This window comes from Prunus avium, chromosome 8 (assembly GCF_965620075.1).
Source record: "Prunus avium chromosome 8, drPruAviu1.hap1.1, whole genome shotgun sequence".
Taxonomy (NCBI): Eukaryota; Viridiplantae; Streptophyta; class Magnoliopsida; order Rosales; family Rosaceae; genus Prunus; species Prunus avium.
Window position 1 is genome coordinate 29,423,825 of NC_142291.1, and position 20,466 is coordinate 29,444,290.

The 20,466-nt window shown below is 39.5% G+C and overlaps 1 protein-coding gene across 1 annotated transcript; it reads right to left on the reverse strand.

Moving 5' to 3' along the window:
* Positions 1-56: 56 nt before the first annotated feature.
* On the reverse strand, positions 57-18,749 carry LOC110765969 (uncharacterized). The gene is made up of 16 exons (XM_021969219.2): positions 18,266-18,749; positions 12,710-17,681; positions 12,416-12,604; positions 11,994-12,108; positions 10,665-11,721; positions 9,546-9,993; positions 9,147-9,200; positions 6,182-9,050; positions 5,972-6,085; positions 5,683-5,813; positions 4,878-4,970; positions 4,467-4,736; positions 3,729-4,380; positions 2,312-2,387; positions 1,499-2,233; positions 57-1,352 (listed from the first exon to the last, which is right to left on the reverse strand). Exons 1-15 carry the CDS (start codon positions 18,502-18,504, stop codon positions 2,134-2,136), a joined length of 11,379 nt encoding a protein of 3,792 aa, XP_021824911.2. The 5' UTR covers positions 18,505-18,749; the 3' UTR covers positions 57-1,352; positions 1,499-2,133.
* Between the last annotated feature and the right edge of the window lie 1,717 nt (positions 18,750-20,466).

The following is a 20,466-nucleotide window of genomic DNA, read 5'->3' on the forward strand; positions in this document are numbered from 1 at the left end:
AAAACTAGAGTTTATGTAATGAAATTTGTTATTAGATAAAATAAAATAAAAACATATATTAAAAAAACTATTGGCCTTATGTCATAATTTCAGTGTTGAAAACTGTACAATACTTTGAGAGAAAACGAAGATAAAGAAACAGAGATGATGAAGCAACATCCTTCAAGCGCTAAACCAATCAACAAGCATGGAAATTGAAGCCTCAGAATAGCTAGTCAAAAGCGAGTTGGCACCCACGACTCGGCCGAAAATCGGAGCTAAGACAGTTGAGTTGATCCCTCCTTTTGCTTGCACCTCCTGGCTAGACCCAGCATCAGTTGAGCCCGAGGCATTAGAGGCAAGGGTTTGATCCTTTCGGGTCCGCTTGTTCATCTCACTACTCCACATACTTGCCACTGCAGACATGACTGAATATCTTCAACCTTAAAATGCTTGTGAAATTAGAAAGGGGTAGATTTTGAAGCTTTGGGGGTTGGATAATTTTGATGCTTTTTGTGTTGGATAATTTAGGGAACTTGGTAGGTTCTATATATATATATATATATTTATCTGTGGGCTTGTTTTCATAGAAACAAGCACCTACGTTGGTCAGTTTCATTGAACATTCTTGTCTGGCCACAGGAAGTCCCAAAAACCACGGCAAGCTAGCTAGTGGTATTAGAAAAGAACAATATGGAAATGAAAACATTGGGCATTTACTTATCCTATGGATCTCATAAGGCTTCCTGTATTTCTTTTCTGATGGCCCGAAAACCTAACTTTAGTTAGGTTAAGTGAGAGAAATTCTTTGGTCCGGCAGGTAGACAATATCACCAGTCTGGCCACACACACAAACAAGGGTAGTCCCAAATCAATATTTGAAGAAAAACTTGTACACGGAGATGACACTATTTTGCTATTCCCAATCAATCACGCTCCACCACGCATGATAAGAATTCTAAACGATGGAGCATGATTGGATGGGGATGTTTTGCTATCCTTGTGACATGCAAATCTTTCTCCAGTATATGGGTCGCCCTTCAGAGAATGATAATAATAAATTCGATTCCCGAGAGTCAAACTGAGTACCAAAATCTGGATCAGATTTTATCAAAAGAGGGCTGGATTTAGTTTAGTGCATCTTTTTATTAAGAATACCACTGCTCTGTTTTGTTAGTTTCAACTGTCATTCTTACCATCCTCCCCCAATAAAGTGGATATCTAGAAGAAGAAGAAAAAAATGTGAAAGAAAGGGAACTCTCAAAGTTTCCAACTATGAAAGAGGATGGCACTGTCCAAAAACGCATTTCAGGTTGTGTTGTAGTTTTGGTATTCCTGCAGAGATGAAGATCCTGCTCTTTCTGAAACGCAACCTGTGGAAAAATAAACTGATTGCCTATCAAATTGGTAGGAGAAGAAATGGACAACCTGGCTGAGCATATATATAAACGCAAAGAGTACTTCTGGGAAAAAATGCATTTAAATATACAACAGAACAAAAGATTGATGCTGCACTCACATTGGTAAGCAAATTTGCGATATGGAGATCGTGTTGGTTTTCTAGAGACTGCTTTGGGAGATACTGAGAATGGAGCAGAGATAAGCAAATGTGATACACCATGCGAGCAAGCTGCCACAAATCCAAAATCCTCTTACTTTAAATTGCAACTGTGGAAAAACCTTTTTCAAACCTCCAACAGTTTTCTACTTTGGATAATAGTGTGAGGTTGTCCCATCTTCATAAAAGGACTAAAGCAGTGAAGGCAGCTAAGCAAGCCCTTGTTTTGTTCGGAAATCGAGTTCAGCTTCAAGCTGCAAGACTGGTTTGCATGAAACATTCATTAATTTTGTCAAGGCACCGCATGTTCTCCGCCTAATTAACTGCTGACCGTTATAGGGTGGGCACATGCCTAATGCAGTTATTGGACATTTGTGGCCAGTTTCTTTCCAAAGATAACCATGGCACATTTAATGATCAGGGGCCAGGAGATTTGAAACGAACAGAAAGCCGGGGTTGCTGAAGTTTGCCAAGGATGCAAAAGGTTCCATGCTCGATTGTCTGATTATGCACGGCAAAAATGAACCACCCCAACATTCCTGACACTGTTTTTTGCTCTCTGTAAACAAACTTGGAAACACATCATCTTCACAAGTTCAAATCCATGGTGTCCAACCTTCATACATGTTGCAAAGATTGTCCACACTAGTGGCCTGCTTAAGTAGATAGTCAACTTGTTCTGAGATGCTAATTTCTCTGAGAATAAAAAAAAGAGCCAATGTCAATTCCGATTATCATCAACAACCTACACAGAACTCCAGAAGAAGCAGTTACCTGTTCTCAGCAATATCTCGACCATCTAGTTTCATCTCAACTTGCCTCAAGACCGACATTGCGTAAGGGTTTTTACCTATAAAAAGAACCAAAAGTATGTTACTTTTTTTCTCAAGCTATTAAGCACCCAGCAATCACCAGACAAAAAGTAGTACGTATTCAGGCACAGTGAATGCAGAGTTGGAGGGTGTGGGTGGGGTGGGGTGGGTCAGATTGACTTACCACATGAAAACATATTAACGACTATGGGAAGACCAATTTAAGACATATCACCATATTATACAGAATTAACATAATAACGCAGAAATGCTGTTGAACCACATGAAAACATTTAGTGTGTTCTTTCACAAAATAAGGTTGCATACTTATTTCTCCACCTAAATCTTTGGATCCGTTTCATAATTTTATCTTCATACCAAACATATTAACACAAATTTATTTTAACCACATCCAAAACTTAGTCAGTCCTCTTCCCGCTCTCAATCTTGAGAGTTTTCCATCAATTCATAGTCTTGCTCTCACACCACTTTTTTTTGTGATTCTGCCCAGCTTTCAAGTCACCTGGATCCCCCTCCCCCTTCTGGCACTACCCATTCCCCACCCATTGCCCACCTCTTGTCTCTGAACTCTTAAGTGAGAACTTTATACAGTAGTTAAATTGAGCACGGTGAAATACTTGAAGGGAAGAACAATGGAAGTAATAGTGCGGAAGAGAGGGTATAAATCTGTTGTCCATGTTGTAATCTTCAATATGAGAAAAAAGAGAATATTAGCCTTCTCTTTTATTGTTGTAAAGCAAGAAAAGTGAAGTGGAGTTTATACAAAAGCAATATTACTGTTACAGCCCTTGTTATCCTAATTTTCCATTTCTACCCCTGAATGGCTGATGGTTAGTGGAACTTTGGAATTCTACCTGTTACCTAGTATTCCCCTCACTCTTTAGGGGAGGCAGAAACCTGGGTCAGAAGGCCCTTGAAGGGAGCCTGGTTTCCTTCATTAATGGTTTCTTCTTTATTACCAAACCAAACAAGAGAACTAACCATTTTGTCGTTTTCCTTCCACTCTAAGTCATTGAGACACATTTTCATCTTGTAATAAGCTTATTAGTTTTAACACTTATCACCATGGGTTAATTATGGAAATAATAATTCCAATATATCAATCTAGTTACTTCTTTTTCGTAAATAAAATTTATAAGGAAATAAAAGAAATAACAATATTATGAACGGCGGGCATTTTCAATGAGAAATGGGATGAGTTGAACTTTCAAATGAAAATCCTGCTCAGATGTTAAACTGTGTAGACTTGATCTGGGAAAGTTAAAAAAGGGATGGAAAGGAAACAGTAGATATACATATTAAAGAGCAGAGAAAAAATAATACAAGTAGATGATTTTATAGATAGGCATGATACTTACCCCTGCCTACTCGGCTAGAAGCCTGCATAGCATCACGATTTTCATCCTTAATTTTGACCTTGTTTAGTGAAGATATTTCCTCTTTACTCCCAAACTTCTCCTGTGTGTTCTCATTTGACGGACGCGAAATTTCAGGACCAACAGTTGCAGATTCATCACTTGGTGATGCCACAGCCTGGGGATATTCATTTGGGTCACTAAGTGTTGACTTGAAAGAACCAATATGAATGTTATCAACCTCTGTGTACTTTGATTCGAACTGCGCAGAATCTGTGATTTCTTGGTTATCATTTTGAGAGTAAGGAGCGGTATTTTGATAATCTGTAGCCTCTCTGCTGCTAGGCCCAAGCAAAAGCTGTTGTCCTATATCTTCTGGATCATTGAAGCTACCTGGAAAACTCTCTTCAGCTAAGGTAATGCCAGATTCTGTACTACTACTGCAGATACTATCTGGCGGAGATAACCATCCTTTAGCTTCCAAAGGAAGTCCAGTAATGCCAAGAAAATCTTTGGTGCTTTCACCATTTGACATGGAGAGGCTCTCTTTCTCCTCCTTTTCATCAAATCCAGTAGCATCAGCAGCAAGATCTGGCCTCGATACATCAATTACTGGTGATTCTACTTCCTGACTTTCTCCCAGTCCTTCAAGAGCCTATCCAAGATGAGAGAGACAGAGTTCATATTTATTTAACATGCAGTTATCAAAAAGTATGATTTATGTCAAGACTGTGACTATACTTTATGAAGATTCCCAGCATGGAGACTTGCAGTTCGTGCAAGCCTAGTCAACATGGAATAGAGCCCCTTCACAGATGACGTAAGGGAGGGCACCAAAGGCTCTATGGCCTGACGAGCCTCCCTAATTCTTAAAGAATAAGACTGGTATATTGCTTGTCCATGAATGGGAGATATTTCCGTCTTGGTCTCCCTTCCCCTAGCCATAGCATCAGTCATGGCAGCTACATCCTTGGACAACACTGTTTCCAGTGGAAGAAGAATTGCATTTGCCTGCCCAAGATGTCAACAAACAGCATATGTGGTTATTAACATACTTGAAAACAACCAGATATATTAATATTTTCATACAAAACTCATGGAATAAGTAAACTACACTCAAATATAAAATAATAATTGTGAGACAAGGAAAACCTTTGAGAGCTCTTGTACAAGAGAACAGTGTACTGCAGCAGCCTCCTTTCCAAGACTGTGAACATCATGTAGATCTTCAGTTATTGCAAGAACCTATTCAAAGTAGCAGTATTAGTAACACAACGAAGCCATCCCCCAAAAAAGAACAATTAAAAAATGACAAGGGAAATAGAGTGCCAGCTGATAAGATCCTTGAGAAATTCTAATTCCAGAAGAAAAAGAAAGGAAAGAAAAATTCAGTAATGGTGTTTCAATACTCGATCATAAAGTTTATGGGCAATCTATCCATCACCTTTTAAAATCATAAACCGTTTCTACTGAATGTATGACTAACAATTAGAAGAAAGCTAAAATTTAAAACATTGCCAATTTATTGGAATGACTTCAGAATTAAACCTCAAATTCAAAGGACTCAAAGGGAATAAAAAGAATAAAATTAAAATCATCAAAAATGAAATTAACTTTTACATAATTGAGTTTTTAAGAAAGTAGTAAGGGCTCACGCACAGTGAAGATAACTTGGTAAAATTGAGCATGGATCAATATAAAGGACCCTATAAAAATGCATGCATCTATTGGAAAAAACTAATCTCGAGGTACAAAAATATTTACAATATTTATTCAAAAACATGATAGCTAATATGGCAATGCCATGCAACGATCAACATATCAGCTGTGCATATAATATTGGTACACAAGTTTACGGCTATTTGACGAGTATTTCAATACAGTATATAAACGTACAAAGTACATTAAAATATGCTCAAAAGGAAAAATCAATTAGCATCAATGTTGTAGCCCATACCTCTTCGAGCATGGAACCACATTCAGAAGTCAAAGCAGAATGACGATTTGACACACGGGCATATGCACTCAGTGCGACACTGGCTTCGCATGCACAGTCACTCATTGCAAGCACGGTGCTTTGTAAATCACCTGTAAATGACAAAAACCAGCAGGTCTCACATGATTTGTAGATATACGTATTGCGCAGATGGGATTGTGTGGTATTTACTTATTTCTTTTCTAATAAATATTAACTAGTATAAAGTGGAAGATGTATCCATTAGTATATGTGGAAAAGTAGGCATCACCTGAAGCTGACTTTGCTCTAAGAGAGGCAACACTAAGTTCGTTGGTTGCAGAAGATAATCCACTAGAAGCAGTTTCCATGGTCCTTTCTGCAACCTTCCATTCTTGTTCAGTGCCTAATACCAGAAACAACAAACTGCACATTTAGGACTCATATGGATGAGAAAGAAGTACCAGAAACAAGTTGATCACCAAAAAAATTAGAGACTCACGAGCAAAAGAATGGTAAGTAATATCCAATCTTTTTAGTGCATTCAAGTAAGCTTGCTGCCATGTTCGACCATCTGCACCAGTCCTGAATGGATAGATATCTCCAGGAGAATGGAAAATACCATCTCTTGATGCTTCAAACTCCAATATAGACATGCAAATTTTTATAACATCTGATGCCTTTTCTCTAGCTTGCCATAGTAGTTGCCTTCGCCTCATTAGATGGTCATGAAATTCAGGAGGAATTCCAGAAGTCTTGCTTGAATTATTTCCCGTTGCACTGGAGTTTGGGCCACCACAGGCCCACCCCATTGCTCTCTCAAGCTGCCCTTCAGCTGCAAGAGAAGTTCGTTCACAAGCTTGCAGTGACTCCATAGACCTAGCTATCTTTGACACAGCAAATTGTAAACTTTCCAACATGTTAGGTCTGCTCAGTTTTAAGACGATAGGGTATAAACTATCATCACCAGAAAGAAATTTCTGAAACATGACCCTACTACTATGAGAAGGGTTCAAAGTAGCATCATGCATCCATTCCATCTGAACAATCTCTAGGCCAGTCTTCCAAAGAGCCTCTCTGAGCTCATTCACTTGCTTTTTCATTAGAGATGCAGCTACCCTTGCTGCTCTGGCAGTTTCATGTGCATTGCAGAATTCCTCAAGCATAAGCTGAACCCTTTTCAGAGCCCCAACATCTCTTTTAACTTGATCAAGAGAAACTTCCTTTGTAGCCTCTGTCAGTTGCTTCAAACGCTCATTTTCTTTATCTATGCTAGCCAATAAACTAGGGCCAACTCGGTCTTTCAGGTATCGACCAAGATGCTCTTGAAGTTGCATTTCAAGCTTTCTCTTAACAACATTGTAGAGCTGGTCAAACCCTAAGGTTTGATCCACAGATGAAGCTACATCATTTAGGCAGGAATCAAGAAAAGAATCAATAACCCCTAATTTCCAAACAAAGAAAGAATGATGATTCAATGAGCTGCCAAACTTCCAAACATATTCAGATATTGGGTACCCTGAACTCATCAAATCTGCTAAATTAGAAATCTCATTTGAGTGAGAAGTGGATCCAAATGAAGAAAACACTTTATCAATTGATTCCAAATCAGTAAAGGGCTTAACAAGCATCGACAGTAGCACTTTGCTTTTTGAGACATGCAGCTCTCCTTCCTCTTTGACGCCAACTAGAGAGTGAAAATGGTGGGCAGAAGTAGCCAGGGCATTCTTTATATCTGATTCTCTCTTTATGAGAGAGGAAGTGCGCAAATCCCTTTGGTTCCAAGTTTGATGGAGTTGGTCCAGCTGTGCCCTACAAGCTTCTTCTTGGGATGCAAGCTCCTCTGCCTCTTCCCATGAAAGATGATCCCTACCTTTCATGGCAGCTTCTTCAAGAGCCAACTGCTGCTCAGTAATGAGACCAACCTTAAAAAAGTAGTTCTGTTCCAGTTCAACTAAAGATGCCCTCTCCATCTCTACCTCTATAAATTGCTCAAGTACTGTATCAATAGTACCACGAATTTGAGAGATTAGTCCAAATGCATCCATGACTTCAGAATTCAGTGAAACTGCAGATCTTATAACATCTGGAAGAACAGCTTCAGTCATTTGCCCAATCAAGCTCTTGCAGGAAAGTAAAATGGTTTTAAAAATGGAGGCCCAATTTCTATCAGAGTAATATCCTGGATGGTCTTTATCTGTGTCACCACCACTAGGCCCATCTCTACCAATCAATTGCTGAAGTTCATTAACAAACCCTGCTAGAAGTATACACTTCTCTACTTGCTCTTCAAACCCACAGAAAATAGTTTCAAATTCATATTGTAACTGGTTGTTTGCATTTCTCCGTTTATTTGAGTCATTGAATATATCGAGCACCTTATGCTTGACTTCATTGTACAAATAACTGGCTGCTGAGTTCAGAACAAACAAAACCTTTTCCTTTTTCTCATTTAGCTCCCCACGCAATTTAGCATCCTTTGTCCCATTCCCATCATATTTAGATTGCCCAAATTGAATGGAAAGAATAGCATCTTCTTTCTTTGCAAGACCAGCAGATTGCATGTATTTCATAAAAGCAGACAAAAGCCGATCCTTAGCCTTTGATTCAGTCTCCGAGCCAATAGAATTCACTAGTCCAGCACACTCCTCTTCAAGCTTCTCTATCTCTAGAGCATACTTTTTCACTTTAAGACACATATCATCATGACTGTGTTTGATAGAATCAGTATTATCCCCATGTACTTTGGAAATAAGTTCAGCACCCTGTCTTCTAGCAAGAGAAAGGATATCAGAGGAAAGAGCACTCGCAGAAAGCTGCAGAGCCTGTGCCCAGCCATGAACTGCACTCGTTGTAATGTAATTCAATGGTAAAATTCTTTGCAAAGCCAAAGAATATACTTGAAGTGCATTTATCGCAGAAGAGAGTCCATCGTCCAATTCAGATACTAGTTGAGAGACTTCCCTATCTATATCGTAGCATTGTGCTTGTGTAGGCTCAGGAACAATAGTCAGTGGAACCCCAGCCACCAGGACGGCCGACGTAAGAGACAAGGTTTCCTGCATACTACTCAGCTTTGCAAAGGCATTTATTTCTTGAAGTAAATTGCTTCGTAAAGCATCGAGGATGCTTCCATGTTGTTCCATCCAGGTTGCTGCCTCTTGAGATTTCTCAGCAACCAAGGCCTTCGCCTGAGCAAATTCTCGAGCCTGAATTTCAAACGAAGCACGAATTTTCTCTGAATTGCTAGTTGCTTCAGCAACCATTGACTTCGCAGATGTCTCGTGCAGAATTAGGTTAGATCTCTCTTGATCAGCTCGATAAAAGAGTGCAGATGTAAGTTCATATTGGTTTAGAACATCAGCAAACCTCTGGTACAACATTTCCCAAAAATCAAAAACAAATTTCAGGCGCACAAAAGTACATAATAATAATAATAATAATAATAATAAAAGGGAGTTGCCCACCTCAAGAGCAGATTCAACAGCTGGTAGAGTAGCCAATAAAAGATCATGGTGTTCCTGGTCACAATAAAGGACATCAAGGTGCCATTCACATGATCAAATAAGTTCCACTATGGGCATATAAATATATTGAAACATATTCATGCACACACATAACCAAGGATAGATGTAGATACAATAGGCATAACGTGCCAATGCAAAGACCAGAACTTCAGGACATTTGCAGATATATAATAAAATCACAAGAGTCACATACAATGCGCTAGGTTGAAATTGAATTCTATGTATGTTCGAGATTGTTTTCAGCCATCAGGATAAATGAAATAATAGAAGGCAGTGACTAAGAACAACCCACATTTTCACCACAAAGGCATATACAAGCTTCGGTTTCAGAATAAGTACCTGTAAGGGAACACGAATTTCCTGCACACGTGATGCAAATAAACTCAGACTGACAGCCAACTCCATGCCCTTCCTTTCTTCACCAGCAATTGCAGCATCATCATGAAAATCTCCCCGTGTCCATTCCACAAGAGGATCCCAAACAAACACTTCAAGTAACATCAAGAGTATGTCTTTGTTCTTCCTCAAAACACCAATAACTGCTTCACAGTTTGACCTGAAGGTACCTTCTATCCCAGTCATCCCTAACGCTGCTTCAATGATCTGTGTAAGGCGGAAGGGAACAATTTCTGGAATTTTTAATCTTTGCCCTTTATCAAAACAAACATTGTAATCAATATGTACTATATCACCACTACAGAAATCCATTAGAATATTATCCAAGTGTCTATCCCCGAGGCCAAGAATATGGCCCACCATGCTCATGGCAGCAACACTTCCAGAAAACCTACAAAGTGAAGAACACATTAAACACTAAATGGTTTACAACATAGTGTATACTTTTTTTATGAAACAATAGTATCTGATTGCTCAAAAACAAACTAATAGCCAAATACTACAATATATCAGAATGCAAAAAGACTATACTCTACCACAAAAAGGGGGGATAAAAGGAAACTGATCCTATAATGGATTAATATTTCAATGTACCTTACCTCACCTATCAAATTAAAATGCTGATTCTGCTCCACAAATTATAGTGTCAAACCCAGTATATTATTCACATTGTGCAAGTCAACAATATTTACATAATATAAATATATGCATTCCCGTCTCCTTGTAACTCCATGAGCAGTTATACCTGCTAAAGGTATATGCAATTTGAGAGAAATGGAATTTATTGTTTTATATTTTTAATTTCAACCACCTATTCACCTTACCTGGGAGTTATTTGGAAAGTTTAAAGTGGACACCACGTGAGGAATCACCTTTGATTAATAGTATATATGCTACAATAAGAATGCTATAAAGCATGATGACTAGGTTGAGGAACTGGAAGCTCCACTGACAGTGCAATTAATAGATCTCAAGCAGGTTGTTAAAGCTTAGTTAATTACATAGACCAATGCAATACAGATTGTTAGCACCGTAAAGAGTGTTTTCAGGAGTGTCAGTTACCTCTTCTGTTTTGAACTGAACGCTTTGAATCCTTCACTAGCACACCAAAGTTCTTGATAAAGAAGCTGTCTAGGAGTCTCCTTCATAAGCTCCAGAAGAACTTTACGCTTCACCTCATGCGGCCAGTCTCTTCGTGAAATTACTCTCCTTATACCTTTCTCTTTGAGTGCTGGTATGATTTTACCATAGAACATATCACTGGGTCGGGGAACAGCTGGAGGAACAGAACTTTTTGAACTGCTGCCACCCACTGCTGAGAGCTGAGCTAATTGGATGCGGTTTTGCCAGGACTTAAAGACACTGTATATACTAATTACATTGTCCACCCACTGGATGAGGCCAGCCCGGCCACTAATTGGAGTCACAGAATAATAGCGAACACCAAGAAAGTGACTATGAGTTGCAAGAGATGTATGCAGAAAACCATTTATAGCTTGCAAGAGCTGCATGATTCTGGCATCAAGGCGGAGATCTTCCCTGCCCTTCAAGAGATATGTGTACTTTTGACCATCTGAACCAAGAATAACTAGTTTCTTAGGTTTAGTCTTGGTTGATATGATAGCCACCTCCTCAGAGAACGAAGCAATGGTGACAATTCCCTGAAGATTAGCACTGAGACCTCTGTCAGCTTCAGAGACTGTGTCTTGCTTCTCAAGACCAGGCATTGGAACATCAGACGATGATAGTAGAGCCAGTTGTGGTGCGACTTCCCTTAAAGGAATTGATAACTTCCTCTGATAAGATCCTAAGGATGCAGCAATGTTATCAAATGGACGCCATGCATCACCAAGTGCTGCAGCGGATGCTGGAGGGGTCTTGAAGGCCATGATGGCTGATTTCAACCGATCTTTATACTCCTCATGGAACCATACTTCATGAGGTGTTTCAGGTTTCCGAGATGTAGAAGCTAGACGACGCTCCAAGGCCACAACAATAGGAGCCATCATAGCTGAATATTTAGCAGCGTTTATCTTGTTTTTCTCACTCTGGCTAAGAGTAACATTTTCTGCAATGCGTGCAGCTTCCTCTTTCAGCACATTTATGCGCCTCATTACATCTGAAACAAAAATTAAATAAAATAAATGGGTCAGTTTGAAAACAGTACACCAATTTTTATGTCTGGTGCACACATATATTCAGGTCCCAGTGTGCAGTAGCTCATTTGTGATTAAAGCATGTACTGGCATATAGTTTCATATCAAAGTTATATAAGACTGAAAAGAGAACACTTACATCCCACAGAATTTTTGGCATCTAAAAAACAAATGCATATTCAAATAAATGGCATCTGAAACAACAAAAGCCTCGTTTAAGCAAGGTCAAACATACCTGTGTGAATATCTTGAAGTGTGCTGAGCCAGAGCTCCTCCCAAAGAACAGTAACATTTCCCAGCTCATTTATCACAAGCTGAACATCCTGAATCAATCTTGGATATAGTTCACTCTGCATGTAAGATGATTATGCTTAATTCAGTGGTGTACAAGCAAGTTATAATACGAAATCTCAAATTAATAAAGATTAGGATAGTTGGCACCATTTGCAAGATATAACCTTTATTAATACATAAAAGTCAGTAATTAGTAGTTTTGTTATTATTACAAAATGCAAACTTGTCATGTTACTGTGCTTTTCATTGTTATTAATGATAACCTCGCACTCCAGAATTTGGAGTCTAATTGTATTGCACTAAATCCACAACACCCTGAAAAAAAAAGAGTTAAAATAAAAATATTGAAAGAAATTTCCTTACCAAACAACCAAGTATGTGCTGAAGCTCCTCTGAGGGCTTCTCTTCATAAGCATCCACGTCAACTAGTGTTGGGTAGACAATAGACCAAGGAGATTGCTTGGCCAGCATCATCAGTAAGCCCTCCAACTGCTTCCGAACCACTTGCTCAGGATGAGAACTTAACCGAGCAAACAATTGAGGAGTTACTTCCTAGAAGTGCAGATTGTAATCAGAATGAAATCAAGTCATCCATACTAATAAAATAAAAAATAAAAAATTAGCATGTAGGAAACAAACCAAGGAAGAGCCCCTTACCTGCCAGGGTGACAAAGGAACAGTTGAAAGAGCAGGTTCAAGTATATCTTTCAACTCCGCTCCATATTTGAGAAGAATATGTAGGACATACAATGTAGCCCTCAGAGTATAGCTGCCAGCTTTTTGCTTCAGAGGCTCAAAATCAGAGTCAGCCAAGCCACCATTGCAAATTTTAGCGGATGAATACGAAAGATACTTTATAAAGCCATGAGCTGCATGCCCAAAGAGTGACACTCTTCTCCTCCTCAAAGACCACCAAACAACAACTAAATCATCAACTACAGAAATTATATCGGTTTCATTTAGGCCAAAATTTGCACGAAGAAAGCAGATCTTCAACTGAGAAGCTAGAGTGGCAGAAAAGCAATCGTCACTACAATCTTCTGCACCAGGTCCCCTAGAAACAGCTTCAATGATACTCACTACTTGCTGCACCAAAGCCATCACAGGGTTGTTATTTCTCACTTCAGTAGAATCAAGAGAGTAGTTCGAATCTCCCTGTTCAGCTCTAAAACCCTCGTCATCCTTTTTCTGAACGAGCTGTAAAATCAAAGATTCCACTTTTATGATCTCATCTTCAGTTAGCTTGAATCTCTCGGGCAGAACTTCACGAAAAAGGATGGGAGAAAATGAGCATGAGTGAAGGGTATTTTCATTTGGGGTTAAGAGAGAATCCTGGGCCATACTAAAACACCAAGAGGCATAAGAAATCCAGGATTTTCCCATAGTGGGACAGAGACGAGTAGACAATTTTGTAGCTGTACCCACAATTTCCTCAATGATAGGACCCAAAGGTGGTTTAGAGCTTAAGATCTCATCGCCAAATGAGGGCCTACCCCTTCCAGGAGAAGAGGAATCAGCCATCTCAAAGTCTGACCGCATATTAAGAACAATGTCATCTAACCTCAAATCTGAATAGTTCTGTTTAAGCCAATTTGAGAGTTTCAAGCATGCCTTGGCCTTCAGAATACTATTGTCAGCATCAGAAACTATAGACAGTGAAGAAACCATGCAAGGACGCACAAAAGACCAAAGGTTCGTCAAAGCATCTTCAAACTTGTTTTCAGCATGCATTAGCAGGATGCCCTCATACTGCAAATTTGAGGTGAGAAAGTCATGGTGCCTTTCCCTGGAGCAACTCAATATGTGATCTTTGAGATATTTGTTCAGACGGTTTGCCAACAGTAGGTTTTGTTGTTTGCGGGCCAAGCTCAACAAATTCATAGAAAGCTTTAGAGTAGCAGGAGAAATTGGGGAAATGGTTTGATAAACTCGCAGAACTTTTAACCAAGGGTTACAATCTTGATAGACTCTACCCATTTGTGGATGCATAAGTTGGACATATGAACTTAATATTGACTGAAGTTGCCTGGGTTTATCTTGGTTGCCTTTATTCTTGTAAAATTCTTCAAATGCAATGATGCAGTGCAACTGGGTAGCATATGCTGCTGCTTCTTCTAATCCATCAAGCGGCAGAATAGACAATGTTTCCTCCAGCATTGACCTGGCCTTCAGTAATTCATGTGGCATCTTATCTTCCTTTCCTTCATTCTGAAGAAGCATTGCCTGTAAAAGCATCTGCTCACTTCTTTGCAAGGCCAATTTCGGATCAAGTGTGAGCTCACTGCTACTTTTAGGTGTCAAGCCAAGGCATGCCCATGCTGCCTGAAATTCACCCTCATCATACCGTGCCAAGGCATGGATTGCATTAATTTCATTGCCCGTCGTTGTGAGAGCACCGCAATAACTCTTCCCAGCATGCTTAGCACGAAGTGTTTGCAACTCTGATAACCAGGATTCTAAAGATTTCCAATCACAAACAGAAGTATAACACTCAATGATGCGTGCAATGACAAACTGTACACCATCAGAACCCAAGGAACTCAACAACTCCTCAGCCTGTAGCAAGTGAATAAAGTGCGCAGCAGCCTTTTCATATTTACCTTCTGCCTGATATACAAGCCCAGTGACCCATGTAAAGGGTCCCAACGCCCTACTGTTACTGAGGGACTGGTTTTCCTCCACAAGAAAGGGAGCGAGTGTCATTGAAACCCATTTTTCCAGGCCATGTAAAGCCTCTGATTCGTGAGTCTTACACAGAGCCAATGCCATGTGCCGTACAACCCTCAAGATGTCTGCAGAAAATCTGCCCCTGATATTATGGAGGTTCTCAGTTACTTGTGACCTAGACTTTTCATTCAAAGCTGAAGCCACAAGACTCCTCAGCTCCTGTAAACGCAGAGCACAATACTGAATTGTAGCATCATGGCATTGGAGAGCTAATCCAGCATTCATCATTGGCTCACAAATACGAGAAAACCACTCCTCACAGACTTTCTTGTTAGCTCGAAAGAATAAGGAACTAGAGCGAGTAGCAGACGGTAAAACAGCAGATCCCTCATATGCATTATATACATTTTTCTTCAGCGCCTCAACGAAATCGAATAGTAACCTCATTGGTAACAAATGAGCACCAGATGACCCTATCATACTTAAATTCCCATCATTTTGCTCACTGTCAAGCATTAGCAGGTGTGCAACGTCCAAAAGCATTCGCTCTAATGCTGCAAAGGTCTGGGTTGGCCCACCAAGGTTAGTCCGAAGGCGTGTGGCAATACAATATCTAGCAGCTTCATGAACAGCCCACCAGGCACCAGCCAGATTATTAACTGAGCAATGCTTTTCAAGAAAGTCTTCCTCCATTTTTATGTCCAACCACACACCGATGGCACCAAAATTTCCTGTTTCCTCAAGTTGAATTGGAAGGTCTTTTGAACTCCGACAACTATGAATAAGCCGTTGGATCCAAGAGGAAAGAGGCACCTTCCACCTTTGGGATATGTAACTCAATATGGTAACAAGTTGTTGCGAGTGAAGTTGCTGAGGGAGCTGCTTCAAGGCAAATCCTTGCTTCCATTGCAAGTTAGAACTATTGCCTAACCGAAGAGCAACAGCCCTAGAAGAAGTAGATGTCCCATAATCATGAAGCCCACATGCATACAATGTAGTAGGGACAACAATAGCAAGCAACCGAACGAATGCATATTTTATATCACTATCTGGATCACCAAGTTTTCCTAGGACCACTTCAGCCAAACAATAAAAGTAGCGAGGATGTATAATCCTTGCCTGCAGTAACAACTCCAATACTAATGCAACATGTGACCTCACATTTGGTTCCCTGTCAGATGCAGCATCCAAAATTGAGAAAAGCATATTCCCAATAATCTTAATATTACCATACACTTCATAGAAATCAGTTTCTGAGTTTGATTTCTCGTTAAAAGCAATAACATTCTCACCAAAACTTTGAACCCAATCTAGCGCAACTGTTTTAACTGCAAGAGGAGAAGAAACATGGAGAGCTTTCACAAAGAACATACCGTACTTCCTCAGATTCTCAACAACCACAACTGATAGTTCATTCGTCAAATAATTGCCATTAAGTAATTTATCAGCAGTCACAACTGGTGATGATTTCCCACTACTCTGATATGTTATAGAGCACTTGCTTAAGAATTTAACTGTTGTTAGCCTGTCTAATGTCTTGATAACATTGACTTGCAAATCCACATATGCCATAATAGGTAAGTCAAAAGGATTGAATTTCTCTATGATAAAATCCAACAATTTTTCTGACCTCATAAGATATAGTGTTGCAATGTCTAGTTGACAAGTCAAACTGTTCTCCCCACCCAAGAAAACAGATGTCAACAAAACTTTCAAATCAAATTTAATCAATGCAAACAATTCAAGTTTTGAATACAATTTAGAGCATCCAACAACCTCATCTCCAAGACCCGTGGCTTTCTCTAACATGCCCTTCAACAACTCCAGCTCCTCTGTTAAAGATGTCAGTACTTGTTCAACAACTTCATTATTCCCGTGTTGAAGCAAGAAAATATAAGTGGCAGCCGAACTGCCAGTTACTAGGTGATTAGGATGCAAGCGCAGCTGAGATATTGGAGCATCAAATTGCAATATTTTCTGCACAGATGATTGGAGAAGGCCAAACTTTTGCAAGGATAATAATTGGAGATTAGTTTTTAAAACTCCATGAACTTGAAAGGAGGTAATTCTTCCACTTCCCATTGGTTGGGTAGTATTGTCCACTTCCAAACTTTGAAATAAAATATCAAATGCAAGGGGATAAAAGGTGGAAAACCTTTCACAAAATATTTCTGCCAACAGAGTCAAACACTTCCATAAATCCCCAATCCATTCCAACCACCCAAATTTCTTTCCAACCATAGATAAACATCCCAATAAACGAGGAACAATTCTGTTAAGGGGTTCAGTGATTTGTTCAAGTAAATTCATTTCCAGCAACCCAGAAGCAGTGGACTGCAAAATTGTTGAAAAACAAGAAAGCAATGCAAGCAACCTTCGAAATTGTTGTGGGGTTCCATGATTTACATCCTGAAGCAAAACATCCATGTCACCTAGAAACTTCGACAGCAGTCCAACAGAAAACTGCAAATTACCCACCCAATGATTCTGAAATTGCAAAAAACTATCCATTATTATTCGTCTATCCGATTCAGCAAGGTCTGGTACCAAAGCCCACCCAAGAAGAAGATCAACAATGTCAAGAAAATGAGGCTGGAAGCATCTAGAAAACTTTAACGAAATCGATGTTAAAACGCCGAGAAGCAGATGTAACAGACTCAAGGAGGTTCTCTCATCCTCGAGAAGTACTTGGCATGCTTTGAGAATTGACAAAGCATATCTCTCAACCCCACCAACATCCCCAACATTAAGAAACTCCCGTAGGCTATCCAATGCCAATTCCATGGTCCCTTCTCCAGCGCCGCCATTGCTAAGCAACGGCAACGCCCAACCAATGAACCGGTCAACCAAGCTTCCCAGCATAACATGGTTTTGTCTTCCATTTGACGTTATAGGGATCGAAGAAACCACGGCACAAAGAGCCCCGTACGCTACAGCTGCCCCTTGCCTCACCGCATACGATCTACAGTGCAATTTCCAGAGATATTACATAAATATATGTACTTTCAACGAGAATAGATAATTTCCGACATTTTCACAACGCAAAACCCTTCTACCCAATATAATTTTTCCCGATTTGATTAAAAAATATTGCCATTTTAAGTGGTGGTCCATAAATTTTAATTAACCATAGTAAGTTAGAACATCCACTGTGATCTATGCATCACAAACCTTAATAACACAAGCTTCATAGTTCCACATCCAATCCTTTAATTATCCTACGCTTTCTCAGCAAACAAACACAACCAGCAGAACTTGTATAAAACTAAAACAACTTCAGAATGCAAAATACTCGAAAGTTGTACTTCAGTAGAAAATTGAACTAAAAAGAAAGTAAGAAAAGCGAAATATCAACTAAAATTCCAGTGGCTTTACTTGTCTAATCCCTTAATCTGTAACCAAACAGAACAAGCAGGATTTGTCTAAACAATGCGAAGTGCAACGCAAATTCCAATTTAATGGATAATTAAACAAAAAATTAGTAAGGAAAAAAAAAGTTTAATTTTAAAGAAAGAAAAAGTGAAACTGAAATTGAGGAGGCTTTACTTGTCGGAGAGAAGCTGCGAAAAGCCCTGGGCGAGAAAAGTGGCGGAGTGAGTGACGAGGAGCGAGTTGGGCAGGTAAAGAACGGCGCGGTGAAGTGAGTTGATGGCGGCGAGTCTAGCCGAGTCATCGTCGTCCGAGTTAGAGGATGGGGCCGAGGCGGAAGCCGAATCGTCCTTGGGAAGCGCGACGGAGAGAAGCGTCGCGAGTTGCTGCTGTTGGTGATGAAGACCCTGCATCATTCTCTTGCTGCTGCTTCTGTTGTTTTAACATCTCTCATTCTCACTCGACTGAGTCGACTTTCTAAACTCTGGCTCGAGCTTTCTATTGGCTTTGTTTGTTGTTGCTGCTCTGCTCTCGTTTCTCTCTCTCTCTCTTTCGGCTTCAACGTAATTGTCTTCTGCTTTCTTCTGTTCTCCGAAGTCTTTCTTTTGTTTTTGGGTTTTTTTTGTTGGTTTTCCGGCGATGGAAATTGAAGGAGCGAATGACTCATTTTCTTTACTTTTTTAATCCATGTACAGTAAAATCCTACTTTAAACACCGTGAAAGAAAATATCTTAGGCTAAGGCAAGGCAATGGCTGGTGAATAGTGGCAGCCTTGCCTTTTTTGTTCCACCCCAAAAGGCTAGGGCAAGGGTAAATACTATTCACATGAGATATGACGAGATGAATTTGTATAGAGTTTTTGGTTTGAGAAGTAAAGAATATGCCTAGGTATTTATTTAAAAAAATTCTGGAATTTTTGGTTTTTTTTTTTCTTTTTTTTTCATTTTTTTTTCATTTTTTTTTGTTGCGGACGTCATTATGACATCAGCATTGCATCATCCTGCCCAGGCAGCAGCTCGAGCTGAATTTGCCCGTGGGCTTGCCTAGGCTCGTGGGACCCAGGGCTGGCCTTGCGCGCTGGAGACGTTTTGGGCTAGCCTGGGGGGCCTTTAGCCTGGTTTGGTAGCAAGGCTGGACTTGCTCTTATAAAATAATCTAAAATAAATGAGATGACACTTATTTTAGGAAATTAACGGAAAAGATATGAAATATGTTAATTTTAGGCAAAAAGTTGTTTTTGGTCCCTTAGTTTGCCACTTTTACTACTTTGGTCCATGTCATTTCAATTTGATCAATTTTGTCCATGTAGTTTTCAATTTAAGCAATTCAAGGACAAATTACAATTTTTGTCAAAATAAGTAACTTCAGTTAGTTGTTGAGGGTCATTTTGGTCCAGAATTACAATTTCTCTATTGTTTAAATTAATTTTTTTTAAAATTAAAATTAGATAAAAACAAGAATTAAATAACAAAAATTTAAAAAAAATAACCAAAAATAAACAAACCCATATCAACCAACCCCCACTTGCACCCCATCTCATCCTCCCCCACGAGAAATTATAGAATAGTACTGTACTACTACCTCATCTTATGATACTTTCATTAAAAATATGCCATGTGTCATGGTTTTATAAAAAATTTGAAATTTTTTTACAGCTGGATTTAAAACATGTATTCCATTTAGAATAAACTTAAAAAGAAAAAAAAAACCTAAAAGAAAAGAAAAGAACATGGAAGACGACAGAATCCACCTCCCACCCCAACCCAATCTCCCTACACTGCCACCGCACTGCCTCCCCTTTCTGCCCCTCCCTATCTTCCTCCTCCTCCTCCTCCTCTTCCTCCTCCTCCTCCTCTCTCTCTCTCTCTCTCTCTCTCTCTAAAACTGCAAGATCTCTTGAACCCGTGAATGAACCTACAAGATCTCATCAGCATTGAAAAAGGACCAATTTCATTCAATTACTACTAACAGACACCTCCCACCCCAACTTTCTTCACATTTGATGGCAATTTGAAAATTAGAGGTTAACAAATTAGTGAGAAAAAGGAGAGAAAAAAAAAGTCAGTCTTGGGGTAGCCACCGAAAGGGTAAGAGGATTGAACAATGATTAAGCGATTGAAGTGCTTGAGAAGGACCACATATATAGAGAGAGAGAGAGAGAGAGAGAGAGAGAGAGAGAGAGAGAAAAAGAGGGAGAAAAAGAGAGGGAGTGGGCATCGCCGCATCGGCCATGAAGGCAGAACGAGGTGGACGACGGGTCGGGTGGGTGGTGGCTCTTTTCTTTTTTTCTTTTTTGATTTTTTGATTTCTTAGTTTTATTCAAAAGATAATAATTAGATTCCAAATCCAGCTGTAAAAAAAATTAAAATTATTATTCT

Bases quoted from the DNA above. Each gene is read 5' to 3' on its own strand.
- LOC110765969 (XM_021969219.2), bottom strand. From the start codon at position 18,504: ATGATGCAGGGTCTTCATCACCAACAGCAGCAACTCGCGACGCTTCTC. The intron at 11,722-11,993 runs GTATGTTTGACC...TTTTTGTTTCAG, and splicing joins ACTTCAAGATATTCACACAG to ATGTAATGAGGCGCATAAAT. The intron at 9,051-9,146 runs GTGGGCAACTCC...ATGTTGTACCAG, and splicing joins CTGTTGAATCTGCTCTTGAG to AGGTTTGCTGATGTTCTAAA.